Below are 24,436 nucleotides of genomic sequence, written 5' to 3'. Positions count from 1 at the left end.
CTTTGTCTGGTGTCATAGGGGTTCATATAGTTGGAAGACAGGAGGTATTTGTCTTTTTTTGTCTTTTTTTCCATATATTATTTGATTGCTCAACCCATTATTCATTTTCTAGTGTCTTAAGATTATTGCACATGTGTGTTTTACATTGGCCCTCATTGGCCCAATGGCCTCGTGTTTATGGCAGTCCAGTGCCTATCCGCTATATCCGTATGGGATATTGTGTTTCTCAAGTGATTCTTCACCAATGTGTACCACATTGATGGTGTTTGCACAACCTCCTTAAATTCTGCGCATCAGCCAGTCCATTTCTTGGTTCTTTTTGATTGTCACATGCATCTGATGTCTGATTGTTGCCCTTATCTTGTCATCAAACTCAGTACAAATGGTACCCTGCTATTTATGGATTGTGGTGATGTAGTCGCTGTTTGTGCTGCTCTTCAAAGGTCAGTGTATTTGTCTATGCGTGTTTTCTACCAGCTTATTTTTGTTGTAGCATCGTTTGTGAAGTACCTCCTCTCCTTGATGGTGAAACATTCATCTTTCCTGATATCATAGGCTAGCCAAAGATACTCATATATTTTCTAAATAGTTTATAAATCTCCTTTGATTTGCCACTCTCCTTGCATCCTGCCCATCCTTCAGGTACCACCATAGTGTCTTCCCTAGTTCCTAATTGTCTACATGCCACTTTTCGTCCTTTGAATCGAATTGTGTGCCGTTTCTCATAATGACTGCATCCCCTCTGATTGTTGTATTGATTGGAAATACAGTATTGAGAACTTCATTGTATTCTCATTGGTAGCCTTTCTTTGCTGAGTAGTAGATTTGATAGTACCAATCAGTGACATCTAATTCATGCAGATAAAGCACCAAGAGTTGTTGAATCTCTCTGTCTTGAAGCACCCATTGTATGTCTTCCAGTGCCTCCATGTTCATTTGAGTGCATCAACCATGAATAGGTCTCATCATTTGCAACACTTTGCTTCTCATTATTTCTTCACTCAGCTTCTCTTCTAATCTCTTTTGCAATATGGACATTGTGCATGGCATTACCATCATTTGTTGCACCCTCTGAATCCTCTGCCCAAAGGTGTCAATTCATTGCTTGTCGCTGCTTTTAAACTTACCTTCAGACTGATGCTCCAATGAGGGAATGACCTCCACAGTTTTTCCTTTGTTGCTTTATGGCTCAATGATTCTGAGGTTTCTCTTATTAGAAGTATCAATATATTATCTGCCAGTGAGGCTCCTTCGTACTTGTTAGATGATTGCATGATTCTATGATGGCCAACCACACCCCTTTGTTTTGCCTGACTTATCACTCCTTGCATTTTCAGCTTATGTCACTTGTGCCCTAGTAGTCATCAATAACTCCTATCTAAACCATGCTGACCCCTGCCAACTCTCCCACTATCATTGCATTCTCCCTCTGTCAATGTATTCGAGCACCCCTATATTTTCTCAATAGGTTTTTTCTGTTGCATATCTAGCTGCCCCTCATTGAACAAGCTTTGTGCCTTCATTAGCACCCTGTCTTGCTCTTGGTCATGTCCTCACCTTTGTTAAGCCAATGCTGCTGTGACCAAATCATTTTTCCCAATGGGTGTGTATTTCCTTTCTATTTTCTTCAACACCAATATATTTCCTGCAGGGCTATATTTCTCTTGAGTCATATTGCATGGTAAAATCACTTGTTCCATAGTGTGGCACCTTCATTTTGATGCATTTCTCAGTGATTTTCAATATGTCAGGGAAAAACACTTCTAACCCCATTGCTCTGGTTGCTTCATCTTTGCTTTCTTGCACTGTCCATGCATCCATGAAGTTTGTTTCTTCCATTTCTCCATAGTACATTGCATTTGTGCATGACCAGCATGGGTAATTCATCACGGTTATAGTTAGAGCCACTGATTGTCACACCTGTGGTTTCACACATGTCTGACTAAGCAATATGTTGTTGTTTCACAAATTTGTTACACTTTTGCATACATCATATCCTAAATACTTAGGCCTTCAATGTTCTGTTTGTTTTCTTCTTCTTCGTTGATCTTGCTCATATTCAGCAATGAAATGGCAACCATCTTGTATTGTGCCCTCAAGATCCATCTTCCCTTCTCACTCCTTACAGAATACCTCATGATCTTTGCCTCAAGCAAAATGAGGTCACATCTTTTCAAGTTGCCTACTTGCCAAATAGGTTGCTCTCCATAATTCTTGAGTGATCCTTCCTTTCTTACATCATACTCTCCCTTCCTCATTGGTCTGTTTCAATGTCACTTTGTGAATGTTTTACTATAGGATGCAAAATTCAACACACTGTTGTTTGTATATCAATCTGACTCTCACCTTCGTTAACTTTTCACCTTGCTTGGCAGGCAACAGGCAAGTAACATGGGTGCACAAAAGGTAAGCACACAGAATAGGCCACAAAGTTTTGTCTCTTCCTACCACAAAGTCTATTCCCACACCTACTTCCACAAAGTCCCCCATATCAAGAGTAATTTGTTGAGCATCAGCAATCTATTCTCCAAGCTAACTTCGCCAATCGGCAACTCTTCACACACATTCCATGAGTCCTAAATCTTCTGATATGTATCTTTAAGGTCGTCCATGAGCACAATATCTGAGATGTAATTTCCACTCCTGTTTGTACACTTATCACTTTTCAGAACTCTATTCAGCATCAATCTCGTTGTGTCACATACCTTTTCAAAGACACAACATTGCAGATAGATATAGCTTCCAAAGCATAAACCTTTTATTGGGACTTTCAGCTGACAACTTGTGGGGTATACCTGTATTGATGTAGTGTGTCCTGCAAAATATCTCAATCTCATGCTCACTAAGAGTGTCAAATAGATAAGCATGGGATGCTTGTTGTAATGTATCTGCAAAATAGAGGACATTTGGTGAAGGTCCACTGGATATGTCCCTAGCTAGTTCTTGTTTGCATAGACACCAAAGAATTCAACCAGCTTGGGCAACAGCAACTCTTACATGCAGCAACCTCAACAAACAATTTCTGCAGAATTCATACTCCATATATACTACGGCAGAATGAATGGGTATCATAGGATGATGGATCAACTCCTATGTCAAGAAGGTTGTTGTGAAATAGCTCCAAAAAGTGTTCTAATGTCTAAGATATAAATTTCAATACAAACCTCGTTAGGTAGATGAAAATAGTTACCATTGGTTGATTGGCTTCTGCCACCTGATCACCTGATGCAATTTGGTGAAATAGGTAACCAGTCATAATTTCTGATGTAGCAATCTAATCTGCAAAAACAACTCTCACAGGATACAAATGGGCCTCTGAAGCAGGCATTATATACAGCCAGAACAGCTTTATATCTAGTAGTACAACACACATGAATTCTCATACACATTTAGCAATGCAAAAGTACTCACCTCCATTCTGGTGTCTTTCTGAATGGTAGAGTTTGAACCATACCATTGGAAAACAACTGTAAGTCATGAGCCTAGATTTTTAATACCTTATCAGACTGCAACATGCACAAGAAGGTAACAGTGTAGACAGCATGCAGCAGTTGTCACAGCTGCCCTCTAGTCCATTGTGCTGAGTTAGTACTATCAGGTTGCTGAAGTCCCCCAGGCTGATAGGTACAAATCTCTTAAATGTCAAAATGGACTTACAGAACTAATAGCTCTAGCACTAACAGCAACTTCACTGGCCTGAACCTGTCAGGTACAAGTTGTTACTACATATCAGGTGTGCATCATTATTAAAAAATGCACCTTTGGCGTTCAAACCACACATGAACCCTGAGACTTCAACCAACATAAAAAGGTTTCTAACATATGACCTCTGATTGATGCCACAACATAGTTTCTAGTCCTTGAAGTCAGCTGAGCACATATGTAACTGCTTCTTGCATTTTCTGGGCATGGTCATATGGCCCCCTTTCTTTGGTGGATGGTTTCACTGACCCATCAATATTGATTGAGTTGCACCTGAGGTGAGGCCCAGGATCGCTGTGAGACACCATAAGAAAGTTATATTCACTTATAAATGCATGATCCATGCTACAATCAGACAAGGTGTATCTTGACAGGGGCGGCAACAGAGCAGGGATTCACTGTCTTGAATAAATTTGTGATCCCTGAGGAAATTTTCAAAGTTTGTGATAAGTCTGTAGCCCATTATCTTGCATCAGGAACCATAGAAAATAACAGATGTCAATCAGTGTACTTACCGGTTGTATTCAATTTCAGTACTCTCTGATATTCCCTTTGAGATATGTATTTTGGAGCTGAGTGAGTTCATGCACAACACCAGTGTTGCCTTGGCTTTTATCCTGAGGAATGACAGGAGTATAAGTGTCTCCTGCTCCGCAGAAACATCATCTACAATATTGTCCTACTTGAATGTTGTCTGGACCCCAGAAAGGGCATTACATAGCCCAGGAAATGTGCTAAAGTTGAGTGTCATTGAAGTGCAGGCATGCACAACAGGAGCCTCTAGTCTATAAACCCTATTATTTCAAAACTGGGGTATTATATACGCAATAAATATGGCTGTGCTACTAGTATATTCAAGAGTCACCTGACATGTGTGGGATTTTATCTGGGTCATCATCATGGCTGACTAAGCAAAACTCATCACAGAATTAAATGTACTAAAATATTCAGGCTGCTTACATACAAACTTGAAAAGTGAAAAAAAAGGCGAAAATATTTCCTTAGCCTCAGTCCAACTTCAGATAAAAGAAAAAGGGTTTTATAGTGGTATTTCTGGGGTATAAGACTCATGGGAGTATTAGTCTTCCATGCACCAAACCAGTTTGGTGCGTGTCAGCACTAACACCAGTTTTTGAGGAAGTATGCAAGTGTGGGGTCATTGAGTATATTACTATGTACTAGCTCTCACTAGCTTGAATTTTCTTCTCTGAATGAACAATAGCTAGGAAAATTAAATGTTCTCAACTCACCAGAAAATAAAATAAAACAGCGATTTAGTGTGGCAGTTAACAGAAAATTGAATATTGGTAGCGTGGTGGTCGAAGTAGTTAAGGTAAAAGAATCCTGACCCCTAAAACACATTATCATTCCATCTCCGCCACCCAAGTGCACACAATTTGATCATTACACTCATGTCGGTCTTTGGACCAAATACAATCCTTACTCTTTTCAAGAACTCAATAGCCATCTCTCCTTTCAAGAAAAATATCTTCAAGGAGAATTAGAGGGTTAGCATGAGTTATTGAAGCACACGCACTCAGTACCTCCTTCGACTAACCACAAAGAGGTAGAAAAACATGTGAGCACATGGAATGAGGCATACAGTCATATGGACAACTTACATCTGCAGTTTCAGCTACGGTGGGAGTCTGAGATTGTCAAGTACATCCAGTTCCTATGGGAGAAGATGAGAAGACAGTCAAAGAAAGGTGAGACCAATAAGCTAGGAGTCAATGTTTCATTGCTTGTGCCTCAGTTTATATTAGTCCTCATACTAAGTCTGTTCCAATAACATTTCTACCCCTATTCATTTTTCTCCTTCTTAAGTGGACTGTCTGCCTCATGTTCTTCCTTATCATGCTACTCCATTTACAAGCTCCACTTGAATATTGCCTATATAGACTGTACAACTATCATTGTATTTCTTCACTTGAATCTACTGGGTCTTATCTAGAATCCCCTATTCAACTAAGTCTCCAACTTAGTTGTCTATCAGCTATCCTAAGGAAGCTGCTGTTAAGATGGAAGTGAAGTGGGCTGCTTTAGAGGCTACTGAGAGACCAGAAGAGATCAGACTAGAGTCTAGAGTAAGTTGCTAAAGAGACAGGGAGCACTGGACTCTGGGATATGGGCGATATATGGTAAACAAATGTAAACAGATAAGCCACAATTAAAAGATAAATAATAACTTGACCTAGGAACGACCTAGGGAGATCAGGAAGTCATGTAAATAGTATGTAAAGTGCCAGGAATAATACCATGAGTATGAAGATACAATAAGAAACATAGAAGACATAGAAATATGTACTGTAGAGATGAATGATCATATAACTAATAGCTGCAACTACTTGCCTTAGCCAGAACTCTTATCAAAAGAGAAGAATTACATTCATCTATCTCACAAAGACAACAGTCCATTTGGACTAAGATGATATATTATTTCTGGCACTTTACATACTATTTACATCACTTCCTAACCTCCCTAGGACTTTGATTGTAGCTTATTTGTGCTCCCTGTCTCTTTGACAACTTTGGACTCCAGGTACTGTATAACTTCACTATATCATCTAATAGATTGGCAACTTATTTTGGACTTTAGTCTAATCTCTTCTGGTCTCTCAGTAGCCTCTAGAAGTGGTCCACTTCACTTCCATGTTAATATTTGTAGTTGCTTTTGACCTATTATTTCAGGTCAATGATCTAATTAGGATTATGTGTAGGAGCATTAGTACTATCTTTCTAGAGGCTACTAAGAGACCAAAAAAAATCAGACTAAAGTCTAAAGTCAGTTGCCAAAGAGGCAGGGAGCACTAGACTCTGGAATATGAGTAACATATAGTAAAATACTTATTTTAGGCAAGTTTGCAAGGAAGCTATGACTCACACAAGACTTTATAAGAACTTTATAGTATCATTAATATCACGATTTCTACACACTAGCATAATCTCTAAAGTTCAGAGATTTTAGCTACAGAAGAAGCTTTTGATGTATATTGTCAAGATATCTGTCATATCTCATATCTTAGATCCTAATCTCTATCTCCTTTTCTTCATTAATATATATCTCTCCATTCACTGATGGGTCTACTAGTGACTCAGTATGGCAAGTATCAGTCATGGAAAGCATAAATTCAGTACTCTTTCTCCTTTAGTTGTAGGGTCCCAGAAATCAAATTGCCTACCATCTATCTAATATCCATGATGTGCCACCACAAAGTATATACTTCTCTTTCCATCACTCAAACCTTATTGCTTTATCTAATAAGTAGAATATAATAGCCTTATTCTTATGCTTAGTCAAAGCTATACAATCACCAAGTGCTCTTTACTCATTAGATGTTTGTACTTATTAAGCAGAGAGATGGCACTCTCAATATGTGTAACATGCTAATTATTTCATAGCATAACATCTATATACTATAACTATGGCAATGGAAGTTCCCTTTATTTGTGTTCCTTGAGATAGTTATCCATATACTGGTTTCTCCAAAAGTATACCAGAACCTATTAGGAGTGTGTCTTTCCAAGTAGTTATGAGTAACACATAGTATTACCAGAATCTGGGCTTGGATCCACATGTTGTATTTTAATGCAATTATCAATATGCACCATTGCTGCTTCAAAAGCCAAAGATCTATTTAATGATATTGTATAGTACTATGTATCATAAATTGACAACTCTTATGTGTGTACTGTTGATAGTACAAATAGACCCATAAAAGAATCTGAATTATGGATCATTGTAGATTGCTATGAACAAACATAGAAGAGTTATGGTTAAGGAACTGGACATTTGAAGTATAGAAGGAAAGCAATGAAAAGAACACACTGTCATTTGCATATAGGGCAGGGCTTTGCCTCATGCAAGTATACATAACTGACCCCAAGCCCATAATGAAAGTGTATGAGGGTATCATGATTAATAAAGCTAGTGTGTTTCTGAAATCAACAATCATTATCATTAGGGAATCTGAATTCACTCACCTGTTAATATAATACTTGTATCAATCATGTATGTCTTCTACTAACAGAGAAATGCTACATTCACCTGGATTGTACTAGTATCTAGAAAAAGCTGAAACAATATGACACATTCTGAGAATGACTCCTGGGTCCACAAAACTAAATGTGTTCTGGTTTGTGAGAGGCCAGAAGTGAATACAACACAGAGTACAGGTCTCTCATGCATGCTCCTGCACAGATTTGTACCACCAAATAAAGAAAAAATTGACTCAGTAGATTTCATTTACATTTGCAAAGTGAACAATGTTAAGATAGTGTATGCCAATGACTTTGGTGTAATGGTACTCACCACCATGCTTATTATCATTCTGATATTTTAGTAGCATGATGTTTCAATGTGGAGTTCATGGGTTTACGACATCTTGAGCCCTTCAAACATCATAAGTGATATAGTTAAATCTCATGAGATTGTGGTAATACAGTCAATAATGCTTGAAAAAGATGGAATTGTGTTGATTAGAACGATGTGAATATTCAGCAATTTCCAGCTTGAAGTGATTGAGAATATGTTCTTTCAATCAAGGAAGGAAATCCAGGGAGATATTTTAGCATAATGATTATTGAGCTATATAAGTTATTGATTATCATAGCTGGATCCCCCACATGGTCATGGAGGTACTAATCAATTTCATTGTATATCTTCTTGCTTTGGCCAATATGATGGTGTAGCTGGGGATCAATTGCCATTTCATGTACATCTGGCTAATCTTCTATTATGTCTCCTCTGCAAAGTCTTTGTATATCTTCAGTTTGAATATCATCTTAGATTCTGCTCATTCCTGCCTCTGTCTGACTTGAGTTTCTCATCTTGTCATTCTCCAATAGTCTTAGGATTGATTTCTATTGACATAACATCTCCACCTCTACCTCTGGTAGTCTTCTGCTATTTCTTTCTAGTTTTGACTTCATTTGGATTAGTCTTTCCTCTTGTTTCTAAATGTCTACTAGAATTCCTACACTTTGGACTCTGGACTTTGTCCTTTAGCCCTTGGAAGTTAAGGGCATATACTTGGGTAAGGGGTGCAGCACACAAGGTGATACCAAGCCCTTCAGATCCAACTCTTTGAGCATGTTTTTAACAATCTAACTCAATATACACTAAACTCAAAAATATCAGACACAGATTGTTGGACATTGCATTAGACATTGTCTCAAACAATCAGATATCATTAGACACTTAAACATTGAGTTATTTACACCTATCACATTTGCACAGATGAAGTCAGTGATAAATTATATAGAGAAGTAGGGAAAGACATTAGAATATGAGTAGACACATATCACACATTTTTGAACTTACACCCACTAGTTTCCTATGTTAAACTTGGCCACATCGACCACTCAGATACATTCTCATGCATTGCATATCTTTGTATCAATTCCCCTATGTTTGAGATCCCTTGCATTCATCAGATTCATCCTATACAGCACATATCACAAAATACCAAACAATCACACATCTCCATTATTCCACCTGATTTTCTCGCACATTAGCCAAAGCTTTCAGACATTTGGAATACACTTTGTCACATCAGAGTTTTTGATACCAGTTTATCAGCATGTCATATTTAGACTCACCTATTTTTCTATTACTTTCACTCAAATAGTATACTAACTAGGGACAGTTAGGATTCAAAGTTCATATGTGATGTAGGACTTGAAGTACTTATGGTCTCATAAAGGTCTATTTTCTGATGCACCTCAAGTGCTAATCATTACCTAAATCACTCACTATTATATCTGACTTAATATGCATGAAACCCAAAAACATCAGACATTGCATTAGGTTTTGTATTGGCCTATTAGATATTATATGGACTTATTCTACCTATATCCAGTCCATTGCTAATATTGTAGACCATAATATTATATGTTTTCCCATAGTCCACAGTACCACATGTCTTATTACATAGGACATTGAATCCAAAAATATCACTACTACTTTCACCTATAGGTTTCTGTCTTTCTACATACCTACATAAATATTGGACTGACTTATAGTATCATTCATCATCCGAGTGGAGGAGAGTCATTCTCTAATACTTAAGGGTCAAACCTAATATTTTATAGTTCTTAGTTAACATTGCAAATATTAGTGTTCCTTTATTGTCCATATTCATTCTCATTGTTATTGTGCATACTGCTCACTTTCCTGACACTTTTGTATTAGACATCATAATTATATCTTTGGACATTGTTTTCCGCACTCAGATTATTGACCTCACATTACTCACTGACTTCCAAGACTTTTCCCAGACCACAGACCCCTAGGTCAAATGTATTTGTCTCACTCAAGTATAGCAGACTAGATAGTATAAGACCACAATATAAAGCATTAGTTTGGAGCCATCTTTATATAGTCCCACTCTGAGTTGTATACCTACCATGGTCTTTATAGGTGTTGAGACCAAGCCAAAGAAAGTATTGGAAAGAGTATTGACCACCTTAGTTTGAATAGAACTTATCAAAATTCTAGGTACTTTACATCTGGATTGCTTGCTAACATAATCAAGCCAAAACCAATTCCTACTGAAGCTCATTCTATATGAACAAAGACATGTAGAGTTTATGCCATAATTGACACTAGAAGTCAACTCAATATTATTAATCATTATGTGTGGAAAACAGGAATCAATAGACCTATTAATATTAGACATGCCACAAGCATGAATAATACCAATGGCAGAGAGGATTATTTACATGATTTAGTCCAAAATGCCTGACTTACGGTGGGATGAATACTCAAGCCAATCTATATGTAGGAGACCGTGTTTCCTTTAGTCTATTACTTGAATGTTCATGACAACATAGGAATTATCTTTTTATTGATGAAAGAAAGGACAGAATGTGGCTTTTATTTAAAAATCCTCAAAGATTGGAAGTCCAGTATAGAATACTGTGTATACCTAATGAGACAGATCCAGAATGAGATTTTGAACCTAGTACATGGCTTGGAGGAAAGTTACCAGGTCATTTTTCATTAAAAATGATGAAGATATGAGAATTGAATCTATTATACATCAAAAAACCCAGATTACTCAGCAGGTACCTACAAATTATTCTGTCACTGTAGGACCAGAAAATCTTGCCTTTTTTAGCAATAGAATTTCACCTACCTCTTGGGATGGTGTCAATCATTGGCTTAGCATAGTCAGCAGAAAGATTCAGCATTTGCAAATGTAGAAAAGGAATTATCTATAAAAAGCAGGAATCACACACTCAAATTTTGAGACCATTTATCTCTCCAAAATACTCTCCAAACATTGCAGAAATATTTGCTATATGACCTAATACTATTGGTCATATTGGTAGGCCAGATGAGAGGTCTAGAAATTTCTGGCTAAGTTTGAAATGTGCAAATAATGTGCTACATGCAACATTCAGCACTATGGATACAGTACCTACCCTTAGCCTCACAAAAACATACTTCTGATTCACCCATTTCAACCTCTAATACATTCCTATCAACTCCTGGCCCTCAAACCAACATTCAACAATATCCAGGATCCTTTCCCATAGCTATTTTCCTGTATTTGGTTGACACTTCCGGTTTTTCAACAGATGCTACAAGGCTTGAACAACAAATGGAGAGTCGAGATTTTGGAGAACTGAAGCACTCATGCGCGTGAGCAGCTGACGAAGCACTTGAGTGCGCTGGGTGAGATATGAGTCACACTATATTGGGAAGTGATAGAGACATTGGGAATTTAGATCTCTGCAAGCTCACAGAGATATTAGTCTCTACACCGCACACCTATGGGTAGTCAGGGGTATGGGTGTCTGTGCAGGTCTGCCAAGGGTCACACTGGGTGCAGGATCCATCTTTTCCACTGGAAAAACTGTAAACTTTTTGAAAGAAAAAGTCAAAATTTATCTGTGACTGAGTTTGCCTAAAAATTATAAACAAGATCATAATGTTCTTCAAAATTTCCAATGGAACAAACTGTAAACAAATTAAAATTTTGCGGTGTCAATTTCTTCATGATATATCAGGTGACAATTTTAAAATAATGTTCTCCTTTGTCACTAAACAAAATACTGTACAAATTAGAAGCAACACAGGGTATGATTTGTTTTTAGACATTGGACATTGGACTTGGACATTGGGCGCTGGACTTGGACATTGGACATTGGACTCAGATATTGGACATTTGACACTTGATCATTTGACACTGGACTCAGACATTAGATTTGGACATTGGGCATTGGACTCAGGCATTGGGCATCAAAATATGAGTCAGAACATTGAACTGGGACATTGGACATTGAACATTGAACATTGACCTCGGATATTGGATTTGGACACCAGGCATTGGACTTGGACATTGAACATTGACCTCAGACATTGGATTTGGACATTGGACATTGGACTTGGACATTGGGCATTGACCTCAGACATTAGTTTTAGACATTGGACATTTGACTTGGATATTGAACATTGACCTCAGACATTGGCTTTAGACATTGGACATTGGACTCAGATATTGGACATTTGACACTTGATCATTTGACACTGGACTCAGACATTGGATTTGGACATTGAACATTGAACATTAAACATTGATATTGGACATTGCAAATTTGACCAGTCAGTGGACCATTTATCATTCACACACCCTCTGTTCCTAATGTTTATTTCAAATTTTCCTTATTTTGTATTGCACACAAACTCTGGATATATCAGAAACCACATTCATGATTTGTTCTGTTCAATTTCTTTTTTGTTTTTCTCATGTCTAAATATGAGACAAATGTAGAAATTTGGCTCTCAATTTGTCCTCAGTATTGCCATTGATAAAACATTATATTCATTGTGATGGAAGGTCACAATTTTACTTTTATTTTCCCATCAGACAATGTTAGGAAAAATTTAAATGGTTCTGTGGTCCTGATTTTGTCCACTTTTTTCCACAAAAGAAATGGTAAAAAAAAAATTGATTTCTCCAATTAATTTTTCTGATATACTTTTTCAAAACAAATCATACCCTGTGTTGCTTCTAATTTGTACAGTATTTTGTTTAGTGACAAAGGAGAACATTATTTTAAAATTGTCACCTGATATATCATGAAGAAATTGACACCTGCAAAATTTTAATTTGTTTACAGTTTGTTCCATTGGAAATTTTGAAGAACATTATGATCTTGTTTATAATTTTTAGGCAAACTCAATCACAGATAAATTTTGACTTTTTCTTTCAAAAAGTTTACAGTTTTTCCAGTGGAAAAGATGGATCCCGCACCCAGTGTCAAGGGTATCGCGGGTAGAGGTATACCCGCACGATGCAAATCATGTACACAGCTTACTATGGATGATGCAATAGTGGTAATACTATCTAGTCTAATCTAATGCAGTCCCACCCATCATCAAGCTCATTATTCTCGCCATCAATGTCAGGAAGGCTCACAACTGACTGGATGTCCTTGTCCTTGACTAAACCTAATTGGCTCCACAGGCCAACACACAGCAGTGCATGCGTCATCTACGCAGTAAGCCTGTTTTGGACATGAGAAAGTAATAAGTGTCCATGGCTAAAGATGTGTTCCATGTCAACAGACATTGCTGTAGTATATGGTATTAAAAATATGCATGGACTCGGAAAAAAAATTACCTGGGATGGTGAGATAGTCTAGTGCCATTCATGATAGTCGCGGATATGTCTTGCAGTGCCCATGCCACCACACAATGGCATCTGTAACCTTCTCAATGTCGGCCCTGAGATACGCATTGAGTTCATTGAATGAGAATCCATCATGAGGGTTGGGTTCTGCTGAGAGCGGTGTAGAGACTCATGCCTCTCATTACATGATATGGCAGTTTTCACTAGGGAGTACATGGCATGAACTTGCAGCGCCACTCTGTGTGCTATCCACAGCTATTCCTGTTACAAGTGATATCGGCTACATGGCCCCCCTATCATTTTTCCTCATCCTCATCCTCGCCCACCTCCAGCTCATACTTCTTTACTGACTATCTGTTGACTGGATCCTCGGGACCATTCCCGTCCCCCATCTCCCTCCTATTGCACCAACGTGCACACATGCCTTTGGGCTATGACTTGTCCTGGCTCATGCCACCAATGTGGCTTTCCTTATCTGCTCTTATCTTTCCCTTAACTCGTGCGTGCTGCGCATTGTATCTCTTACCATTGGTTTGTTCCAACGTTTCTCGGTCTCATTCCGCATTCGGCCTCCCATCACTAATCAGGCTCTGCTGCCAGCATACCTATACCCTTTCCATCTCCCCTTTACCCTTACCAACAGTACGGTAGCCTTACCCTTAACCCTTTCCACTTAGTATAAGTAGTCGGTCACTCTGTACTAGATTCCCTAACTTGAATCTACTCAATCTTCCCTCGAACATACTTCCCTCTGAAGCCCCTTCAGCTTCAGTCTCTAGTATCTTTTCTTAGGTGCTCGTCGCACCTAAGTCTACCTCGATCGACTACTCATCATTCGGACAAGACAGTCCTGACTTTGAGAACGTCAACGACTTCAAGGACATCCGTCTTAGAAGTCACGTGACACGCGTGTCTCTGATATCTGCCGACTCGACATTGCCAGTCTCAGTCGCTACACCAGACCCTTCCAGTTATGTCACGAATGTTAGCGGATGATGTCCCTCTTAGGACTCTGCCTAACAGATCTATTTGAGTGTGTAACAATTCCTATATGAGGTGCAGCTTTCCTGCGCAATGCATGCCATGCATGCACACTTCCCACACTTCACGATGTACATGCACATGCACTTTCCCGCGCTTGAGCGCCCTATAGTGCCAGCCATCCAGACACATCCATCCACTGTCCACCAAGTTCTCTAGTGTGTATAATTCCATTTCCCTTATTTGCATATTGTTCCACCTTTATTTTATCATGGACCCTTACTTACATATATCTTCACATACCTTACTCAGTAGTGCTTCGGCTCCGCATGACAGCGCTTAGGCACCATATATAAGCGCCAGCAGTACATACTATTAAAAACTTTTGGGAGCTTTGGCTACCCACTTTCTACCTAACAGAACATAGTTGAAATCTATTCTTTGGCACCTCACATATAATGTCTCTCAGCTTGCATCTCTCACCTCTTGTCTTGCATCATATCATCACTTAAGCAAACTCACTCTTAGTCTCTCTCATTTCCGCATACACACGCACACTTTGCCACACTTCATGCATTCCTGCACGTACCTGCACTTTCTCATGCTTTGCATTGGCCGACCAGTAGCACCTACTACTAGATCCTTGCTGCACTCACTTCCCCTTTAGGGTCGAACACACTTGTTGTCTCAAGTATAGCAGACTAGGTAATGCACGACCTTACAACATTAGAGATACAGTCTGGAGCCTTGTTCACGCCTCACTGTATTGTAGTTTCTACAGCAGGTAGGTGGTCAAATATGTTGCCAGAATCATTGTCCTGAGTGTTTAGAGCTAGTATCAGTAGCAAGAACATATAGGATAATGTAATTTATGCACCTCATCAATATCTTGACTCCCCAAGGCACTCACATCGACTGTGACTGAGTGGGAGGCATATGAGCGCCGAAATTCATCTCGAACAAGTTTTTCAGCTGTTTCAATCCACTGCAGCTCCCAGCCTGCAGACCTAAAGTAAGAGAGTTTATGATGAGGGTGAAGAACTAAGTAAAAGTGAGTATGGCATAGTAAAAGTAAAGAAGAAAGACCCACTCATAGCGATACGATAAACCTCAGATTGGTCCATCATTGAGTGGTATCAATTAAGTGTGCATTTTGCAAGTCCAAGTGTGGCATGTATGGCAGGTTCTAGCATCTGCTTTTTGACAATACCATTGGTAAAGACTTGGTCAATGTGATCAATCACAGGGATGATCATAGCTAAGTTTGGTGTGGAACGAGAAAAGTATAGTGTTGTTAACATTGTCATGTCACATGTGTCACTTCTTACCTTCAAGACATCCCGCAATTGTTGAACTAGAGCCCACCCGTCCTTGGTCAGCTCATAATCACCAAGCACCAATTTCCACATGTCTGTTATCTTCTCAATTGCTGCTTGGTATTCCAATGCAAAATCAAGCATATTGAAGGTCAAATTCCACCTGGTGGAAACATCTCATGGCATGATTTGCACATGGAGATCCAAGTCCTCGATAATCTGTTTCCATGCAGGCAGCACAAGAGTTGTCAAATGGATAATTTTGAATGCAAGTTTCCATAGCTGCAATCTGTGTTAGTTTGTGCAGGTGAGCCTCACTTATTTAACACTGTCACCTTCACTGAGACAAGTTTCACTGGATGGATACTGTCCATCAGTTCCTTGCGCTCATCCTCTTGCAAGTTGCAACAGCTGTAATTCATCAACCCAGCTCTTGTCATTGTCTTTGCTTTCCCAGTCCTTGTTTGGATCTTCATCTGCAGATTAAGTGTCCTCAATCTCTATATTCCCAGTAAGTTTATCTAGTTCTGGATCTGTGCTACTGGTTGATTTTGTGTCAAACTCATGAATCAAAGATTTCGCCACAAGGTTCACAATATGCAAAAAGCATCGTGTTCAGTTTGTCTCACCAGCAAAATGTGCCACTCAATCCGCAAGCTCTGTGACAAGTGTATCATTGGACGCCGCTGTAGGGACTGATTCCTGGCTGGGCTTGCAGAGACTGTTTTACCTATAGTTATGTTTGCACCTTAGCTTACATAATCAAGTCATCTTTTCACCAGTTTTACTATGAGTCTGAGAGATCAGCAAGTTTCTATCATATTTCCTCTTCTCTGAGCCTTGAGCCTGGACCAGAAACCCTTTAGGGTCAAATAGCAGCTAGGTTCTGTAAGACCCAACACATTGTTCAGATACACCATCTGAATTGTTGTACCCACACCGCATTATCTGCTGTGACGCTCAATATCTGCCCAAGTCAGGTAAGAGTTTTGCGGAGTAACTAAACTAAAGTACCTTGTCTGATATGCCAAAGTCTTTTAGAATGTCTGGAAATGTATCTGCAAGATTCGTGCCACTGTGAGACTGCAATATGTCAGCACATGTGCCATCTTGTTCAAACTTTGAGTGAGTGTATTTATGTACCTTCACTACCTCAACTATATCTAGTATCATCAAGAATGGCTGACCCTCATGCTCTAGGTGCACGGAGATGGCCACATAAGTCCTGTGATTAGATGATGTCCAGGCATCTGTTCCGAAATTCAGTTCGTCATCATAATTCTAGTAAGTTGCTTTAGTTCACTGATCTTGCATACTACATTCTGCTTACTTGTAGCACCCGTGCTATCTGTTTGCGAGTCTCGACAAAAACTTGCTTTATATCACGAGTGATTGTTGAGGGTGAAGGTATGTGATATTCCAGGCGCCCTGTCTTCATCAACTTTTGAAACCCTTGATCATTCACAGTCTCAAATGGTCTTAAACTCTCTGACACCCAACACACGATCTCCACCCTAGGTTCTATCAATAGTGATATCATCAAGCAGATGGAAAATGAACCTTGTCTCTGTGCAAGTATGCTGTTGGTGTGAGTAGGTAACTTTACCTTTGCCTTTTCGCTCGAAAGAGGTTTTAATAGATCCTGTCTCAAGCAGATTCTTGACAACTCCATCTTGTGCAGCAGCAGTGTCCCTGTACTCCATTGCAGTTTGCAAGGCAGCCTCACCCCAGCAACTTTTTACATGCTTTCACATGTTGCCAGTAGATTTTGCATCTTTCTTATTGAGGTATCACCAAACCTTTTGTTTGCAGCCCAGTGCTGTACATTTGAACACATGGCAGTGACGGTTGTCCTGATATTCAATTTCTAGAGTGGGTTTGAAGAATGCATATATAGGTGAAGTCCAATCCTTCTTCAGCCTGTCTGCAATATTTTTAATGAAGCTTCTTAGTGATGTGTGAGTGGGTACTTACCTAGTTCTGCTTCAGAAGATTCTCCAGGGTCATCAACTTCAATGTCATTCTTTTCAAATCCATCAGACTCAATGATGATGGCATGTGAATGAGCAGCCTCATCTTCTTCCTTACTAGTTTGAACAGTAGCTCGATATATGGATGGTGTAGTAGTATTGTTAGATTGTTCAATGTTAATAGGTACTATCACTTTTGTACATTTTGATATCTCCATGGGGGTAGAAGGTTTATCAATAGCCTTTTGCTTTGCTTGCCTGCCTTCTGCTGCCATTGCAAGCACCTTCTCCATGGGCTGTGTTGTCCTTTTAGGTAACATCATGAGATGGCAGGAAGGAATAGTCGTGAAAAGTTTTAGGCTAGAGTTTGCACTTGTGAGGTGGTACCATATAGGTTATGGACAATTATTTGGTACAAGGGTACCACCAATGGTCCACAGGTCCACAGGTCCACAGGTCACAAGATCCCTACCCACACCCTTACCCCTGGGTACCCCTACCCATGACCCCTAGGGGTTACTCATATCCTGGTGATCCCTAAATGCAGCGAGCGCAAGGTATGTATGCATTGCAGCGACATGAGATGCATTGATAACAAGTTGTTGAGCTCTCACACCAGCTATGCTAGTAGGCGGCTGTAGCAGCTCAGCTCAGCGGACGTGCAAAGTCAACTAGAATATATTGGTATATACCTGTAGCAGCTCAGCTACAGGGATTGTTAGTTAGATATGTGCTGTATATACAAAGGTAGTACTAACCTCAGTGGACGTGCGAAGTCAACTGAGGAAGGTTGCGAGGCACAGGAACAAACATCAGTGAACTACAAATTTCCCCAGACATCGACATTTTTGACAGTTTCCCACAGTAACCCACAGAGGGACAGCGCTCACAGCACATTTCTCCAGGGCATCAAATTTTTTCGACAGTAACCTACAGTAACCCACAGCGGGACAGCACTCACAGCACACTTTCTCCCGGGCATTGAATTTTTTTCAACACTAACCCACAGAGAGACAGAGCTCACAGGATGTACAGCCTCACAGTGTTTGTCAGTAAAATAGCTACCTCGAGCGCTAGTAGTAGTAGTACCTGAAAGTACTTAGTAAAATTAAAATTTAACAAGCAGACCGGTCGCCTTCGGACATTGCATCTGTTTTACAATCAATTACAATAACAGTCTGTATACTACGTTTTCTGTTGTCTTCTCCTCACCCACATGAATTGGTTCCACGGGATCAAATGTTTCATACTAGAAGTCACACAACTCAAGCATCGAGATGAAACAAAATTTTATGTCCATATTTACTATACTACTAGCCTAGTACCAGTACTGCTAAATACAAACTATTTGACACAATTTGAAAGAAGGGACGAGGCATCAGTCCAACTGGATCATTAGCTGACAGCAGGATGCAAATGAGTCTATGACAAGGTTAGTTGGTAGTGTATACATAATAAGAGTACTTACCGAGAGAACTGTGTGCTGGCTGATGTGAAAGACCGTGTTTTTTGAATGTGACACACATATGGCCTAGTCCTACATTGGCCTTATCAAGCTTCCACATGGAAATGACAGACTTGTATCTTGAAAGACTGGTCATGACCTCGTGCTCTCGCATGATGCAAGTTTTTTCTCCGCATTAACTATATTGTGTCAGGCCCTTGCGAGATCCATGATAAGGTTGGCTTCACAGTCATCAACGTCATTGATGGTCTGTAGGCATGTTAACGAGCAGTGCCTAGTAAGAGTCAGATATCAGTCACTTACCATTGACCCAATAGCATTGACCATGTCGTACAAGTCAGCGATTCCGCTACTGGGAGGCTCACTAAAAGTTCGGCTTGCTTGCCACTTATTGGAGTTTTGCGGGCGCATATTTGACAATGATGGTACACCACTAGAAATATTTAGGTGGATTGGTACGTCAGACATGGGTGTTTTGAGAATATGGCTTATTGATTCCACAAGTTATTACTTACAGCTTCCTCGGAATCTCACACATCGATTGTACTACATATGACATTCCAGTGTCCTTCGTGCAGAAAAGGTGGTTTCAAGGATGATGTAGCCATTGCTTGGTGTTACGACGATGAGTCGTGTGCGAACTGGGATGATCTAACAGCAACTGATCACGACAGTGATACCTCATGCTGAGAGTCCAAGGTCGTCTCCTACAGACAAGCAGGAGTTGCAGTACGCTAGCGGTGGTGAGCGATGATAGCGGTTACAGGCAGAAGGGGTCTCAAGTCCTTCTGAAGGTGCGGATCGGATGTCAAGCAAGTAGCTTTAGCAAGACAAGGAGTTCAAGGTAAAACCCAGTAAGATTAAAGTAAGGAACGTCTACTTTAATCTTCGACCTTATATAAGGCTACTCTATTGTATCTAAGCTCAGCTTGAAGCTGGGTTCTAATCTGCTTATCTATCGAGTCAGAGATACCATGCATGAGGCAGGCTTCTATCTATGATAAAGACCGCGAGGCGTCCTTCTATCAGTACATGAGGCAACCATGAGGCTTGCCTTCTATCTTGATATCATTAATAGGTCATCTAGACCTATGTTGTCATCTGTCGTCATATGCAGTCCAGACTGCTTATCTAAGCCGGCATCTTCTGGGCTTCTCTTCTATCTGTCATCAAGGCCTAAAGACCTGGGTATCGTGTCGTTTGCCGTGCAAGGTGGCAGAAGGCATATTGGTAGCTGGGGGCTCACGTAGCTGACTGTAACACTCGGCACATGAGCCAACCTCGCTCTGGCTGCAGTACATGACTGCAGGATTTGATATGCTCGTGCTCTGAGTCTGATATGGATGATGAACCTGTGAGTACTAATACTATGGACGACGGACCACATACTATTCCCGGCATCAAGACTGGTGGTTTTGGAGATTGGGATGAGATGTTTGGAGGGAGTAGTAGTGAGCGCCAGGCTTACGAAGAGAGGACACCAACTCATAACTCAGAAGTCATCAACTCATATCCTGACTGTGCTCAATCATACAGCAGGGGCTACACGTTCCTCAATGTATTCAATTCAAATGAGAACAGCAAACACCGTGCAATGAATCCGTATTATCCATTCAGTGGCCAGAAAGACTGGGAAGTTGGGTCATGGCTACTTCGCTCTGGATTAAGCATGGAGAAGATAGACAGTTTTCTTTCACTCGACATGGTGAGTAATAAATTATTTTCGATAACATACAATTTTTGAAGGTGTCTTATTTAGATAAAGACCCTTCCGTTGTCGTTCCATTCGGCCAAGGAACTGCGTGGCAGAGTGGAAATGTTGCCTAGTGGCCCGCGCTGGATGTCTCAAGTAGTACCTACAGCACATCTCATGAAATCACCCATTGTCTTGTATTGGCATGATCCCTTAGATTGTATTTCAGGCCTTCTCAACCACCCTGCCTTTCACGACCATCTAGACTTTACGCCTTGCAGGGTGTATAGCACTGCACAGTAGCTGTGCCACGTGTATTCAGAGTGGATGACTAGTGATGATGCGTGGAATATGCAGGTACATATAGTTTCATCTGTGCGAGTCGTCGTACTTATCGATTTTTGGACAGTCAGCCCTACCAAGAGGTGCAACACTCCTGGGGACCATCTTATCATCTGACAAGATGAATATATCAACCATGACGGGTGACAGAGTTGCACACCCCCTTCTGATTAGTCTTGCCAACATAGGCATGTCCACGTGACTCAAGTCATCTTCGAATGCCTTTGTGCTTACCGCTCTACTTCCCGTCCCAAAATTCATCTACAAGAAAAATGCATGCAAGGCGTACTTGAGGATCACCTCATTCACGAATGCTTAGATATTGTTCTCTGTCCACTCAAGCTGGCTGCTCGCGAAGGAGTCATGCTATCAGACCCTGTTGGACACAGTCGCTACTGTTTTACACCACTCACGAGCTACATTGTCGATACCCTGGAGGCCATGATGCTGGCTGCTGTTGGCGGGAAAACCTCCCCAGTCACTACAGCCATGTACAAACAGTTTGGAGACCCTTTCCGTCATGAGCCTCACACACGAGCAACTACACTCTCCCAGCTGGACATTGCGCGGAGTAAAGCTGATCCCAATGACATCGAGACATTTTTTTGCGAAGCACAGAAGTTTTGTTTGAATGGCATGAACACACCATTCTGGATGGATTGGGTCTTCAGTGATCCATCACATTTTCTCACTCCCGAATTTCTTCACCTCATTCATCACGAGTTCTACGACCACAATGCAAAGTGGCTTATTTGCACAGTAGGTGATACAGAGATTGACTTTCGGTTCTCTGTGTTGCAGGCTGTCACTGGGTTCTGTCATTTTCATGGCGGGATTTCAAAGCTCAAACAGGTTACAGGATGTACTCAATGTGACATTCAATGCTCGATTGTTGCAGTCAGTGCGGATGCAATTCCTAGCGCAGTGATGACTGCTGTACGAGTTCTGATGGACTTTCGATATCTCGTACAGTCACCCATAATTGACGACATCCTACTCGCCCGAATTTCCACTGCACTTGATCATTTTCATGCTAACAAAGATGCTATTATAGAGGGTGGATTTCATTGTGGTCAGCGTGGTGGAGTTATCGAGAACTGGTACATACCAAAGCTTGAGCTCATGCAGTCCATAGTTCCAAGCATAAGGAACACTGGAGTTCCTCTGCAATGGACAGCCGACACCACGGAGCATGCCCACATAATGGAAATCAAAAATCCTGCTCGCTCGAGCAATAATAATAATTATGATCCCCAGATATGTCGCCATCTTGACCATGCCGATAAATGCCGCCGCTTTGACCTTGCTATGAGTCTGCTTGACAATGTCCCAGACTCAGGGCAGCAGGATCCAGATGATGATGAGAAGGATGAGAATGTCGATTTGACGTGGATGAGGATCGTGATATCCCAGCAGATCTTCTTATGACAATGAAATACCCTGGACATTCATGTCCAATCACCAATTACTTCGGAATTGCCAAGGTCCTCCAGCACAGGGAAGTGGGGACAGTCCCTGTGCCACTGCGCTCATTTGTTGTCGAATGCACAGCATTTCACCTCACCTATGATCCTTCTATCAGAAATATATCTGTTGACAATGCTGCCATCAAGTTTGGTCTTCCTGACTTACGACCAGCTATTGCCGACTTTCTTCATTGTGAGGCTACTCATGGGAGGGATCACATACATACTATTGGGGAGGCTAGAAGAGCTGGACCTACTGCTTCACTTCCCTTTGACAAACTTCAAGTCGGGTTTAAACTTCGGGTGCAGGACACCGATTTCCACGATGCTAGCATCATACGGCCTGCGCAGACCCTCAATTGTGCACCTCCTTCTGATCCCTGGACATGTGGCTGGTATGACACAGTCATCATTAACAACGAGGCAAGGTACTTATGGCCAGAAGATAGTCTTTGTGGTACGTTATGATCTTATGTCACGCTGAATCTCTACTTATTGTCAAGTCACAGGTCATACAATTGGCCAAATCAGGCTTATCATGCATGCTATTGGAAAAGTGGCACGAATTGGTCATGGAAGGACCACTTTCTGGTTTACATGCATCGCTTTGACATTGTTTCTCAAAGCTCCAGTGCTGATGATCGTGAGCCAAGTATGCAGCTCCACTTGCTCAAATGAGCGAAGCATTCAAATGGCACTTGGGTGGGTGATGTCATACCTGTGACACAGCTCAGAGCACCTGTCAACCTTGTCCCTCGCTTCGGTGCAAGTGCAGACAACCGTCTCACCCCATATAATAGCATGGAACATGCTTCTCAGTTCTGGCTCAACAGGTATTGTGATAAGAATGTATATTTTCCCCTTTCCATGTAGCTTTTGGTGGAGCTTCCATGCAACGTTCATGATGGTCAAGTGGTCTTATCTAGCCTATGCCAGTTATTCTAGTCTGTTTTATTCTTAGATCACCGGACTGAGTACTGAGTTTTGATGGGCACTATTATGTGGCAATAAGCTCTCATCCTTTGTGCCATTATTGTCTGTGTACGAAAAAATGGCATTCTTTTTCAGGACCATTGACAACGGAATCAAATTGTCATCATTGTTGTCTATCCCCAATGTCACCGATGTTCATACTATGAACAAGATCACCTCTGACGAGCTCAATTGTCTGGTCACTCATGAGGGTTCACCAAAGGCCTCACAACCGCTGGGACACCTGCTCTACAAAATATTTCAATCTTTCATGGTTCCTCTTCCCAATGTATTCAGCTTTAAAATCCCATTCAGAAAAATCCTTTATCGCAACCAACGCATCAATGAGAAAGCAGGACATCGCCCAATACTCTTGTGCCACTGTACGATACTGAAGTGAAGGCTTGGAACTGGGCCCTTCCAGTTGACCCTCCTAAAAATGCCAGTAGTAGTCATTCGGGCGCAGACTTGGAGGGTGAGTCAGAGGGCAATGATATGCAGAAAGCAACTCACAAAGAAATCTTTGCTGCATTTCTCAATGCTCTGGCTGGCTGCTTAGCAGCGTCGCAGCCCAAACTAGTAGAAATGTGCTTTGCAACCAGCACATGGAGCGCAGCCAGTGCACAGAAGGCATTACCTGGCAGCAACATCAAATGCAAGCCAGATCTTGTTCTATCTGACGATATATTGGCAAAGTGGGGGAACATCAGGGTATCAGCCAAACTCACTCACAGTCGATACCAGCCTGTGATGTGACTCGGGAAGGCTGCAGATACTCATGCTTATATTATGATGAGTGAACAGCCATGGAGGTGCTTTGCTCTCATATTATCATTCACAGATGAATATCGCCACCTTAGAGTCCTAATGTATGTATGATCACTCTGG

At 40.8% G+C, this 24,436-nt stretch overlaps 6 protein-coding genes across 6 annotated transcripts; 3 read left to right on the top strand and 3 right to left on the bottom strand.

The window, feature by feature from the left end:
* Positions 1-3,031: 3,031 nt before the first annotated feature.
* Positions 3,032-3,274, bottom strand: F5891DRAFT_953862 (uncharacterized protein; the record flags this gene model as incomplete). The annotated part of the gene is made up of 2 exons (XM_041375220.1): positions 3,032-3,139; positions 3,191-3,274. Coding segments are annotated over 2 exons (192 nt in total), but the record flags the coding sequence as incomplete, so codon positions are not given.
* A 13,562-nt stretch (positions 3,275-16,836) lies between these two features.
* Positions 16,837-17,930, bottom strand: F5891DRAFT_981109 (uncharacterized protein; the record flags this gene model as incomplete). Its single annotated transcript, XM_041377077.1, has 5 exons — positions 16,837-16,890; positions 16,971-17,161; positions 17,247-17,385; positions 17,440-17,564; positions 17,615-17,930. The coding sequence occupies 5 exons, from the start codon at positions 17,928-17,930 to the stop codon at positions 16,837-16,839; spliced, it is 825 nt and encodes a 274-aa protein (XP_041224906.1).
* Positions 17,931-19,264: 1,334 nt separating this feature from the next.
* F5891DRAFT_1189760 (uncharacterized protein) lies at positions 19,265-19,543 on the bottom strand (the record flags this gene model as incomplete). Its single annotated transcript, XM_041367213.1, has 2 exons — positions 19,265-19,324; positions 19,379-19,543. 2 exons carry the CDS (start codon positions 19,541-19,543, stop codon positions 19,265-19,267), a joined length of 225 nt encoding a protein of 74 aa, XP_041224905.1.
* Positions 19,544-20,669: 1,126 nt separating this feature from the next.
* On the top strand, positions 20,670-21,071 carry F5891DRAFT_953818 (uncharacterized protein; the record flags this gene model as incomplete). Its single annotated transcript, XM_041375213.1, has 2 exons — positions 20,670-20,780; positions 20,835-21,071. The coding sequence occupies 2 exons, from the start codon at positions 20,670-20,672 to the stop codon at positions 21,069-21,071; spliced, it is 348 nt and encodes a 115-aa protein (XP_041224904.1).
* Positions 21,072-21,386: 315 nt separating this feature from the next.
* Positions 21,387-21,899, top strand: F5891DRAFT_953870 (uncharacterized protein; the record flags this gene model as incomplete). The annotated part of the gene is made up of 1 exon (XM_041375221.1): positions 21,387-21,899. A coding segment is annotated over one exon (513 nt), but the record flags the coding sequence as incomplete, so codon positions are not given.
* Positions 21,900-22,037: 138 nt separating this feature from the next.
* Positions 22,038-23,449, top strand: F5891DRAFT_1128984 (uncharacterized protein; the record flags this gene model as incomplete). The annotated part of the gene is made up of 5 exons (XM_041364341.1): positions 22,038-22,487; positions 22,508-22,727; positions 22,749-23,037; positions 23,086-23,228; positions 23,256-23,449. 5 exons carry the CDS (start codon positions 22,038-22,040, stop codon positions 23,447-23,449), a joined length of 1,296 nt encoding a protein of 431 aa, XP_041224902.1.
* Between the last annotated feature and the right edge of the window lie 987 nt (positions 23,450-24,436).

This window comes from Suillus fuscotomentosus, assembly GCF_016647785.1.
Source record: "Suillus fuscotomentosus strain FC203 chromosome Unknown F5891scaffold_33, whole genome shotgun sequence".
Classification (NCBI taxonomy): domain Eukaryota; kingdom Fungi; phylum Basidiomycota; class Agaricomycetes; order Boletales; family Suillaceae; genus Suillus; species Suillus fuscotomentosus.
Note: the sequence above shows the minus strand (reverse complement) of the source record. Positions and strands in the feature narration are given on the sequence as shown.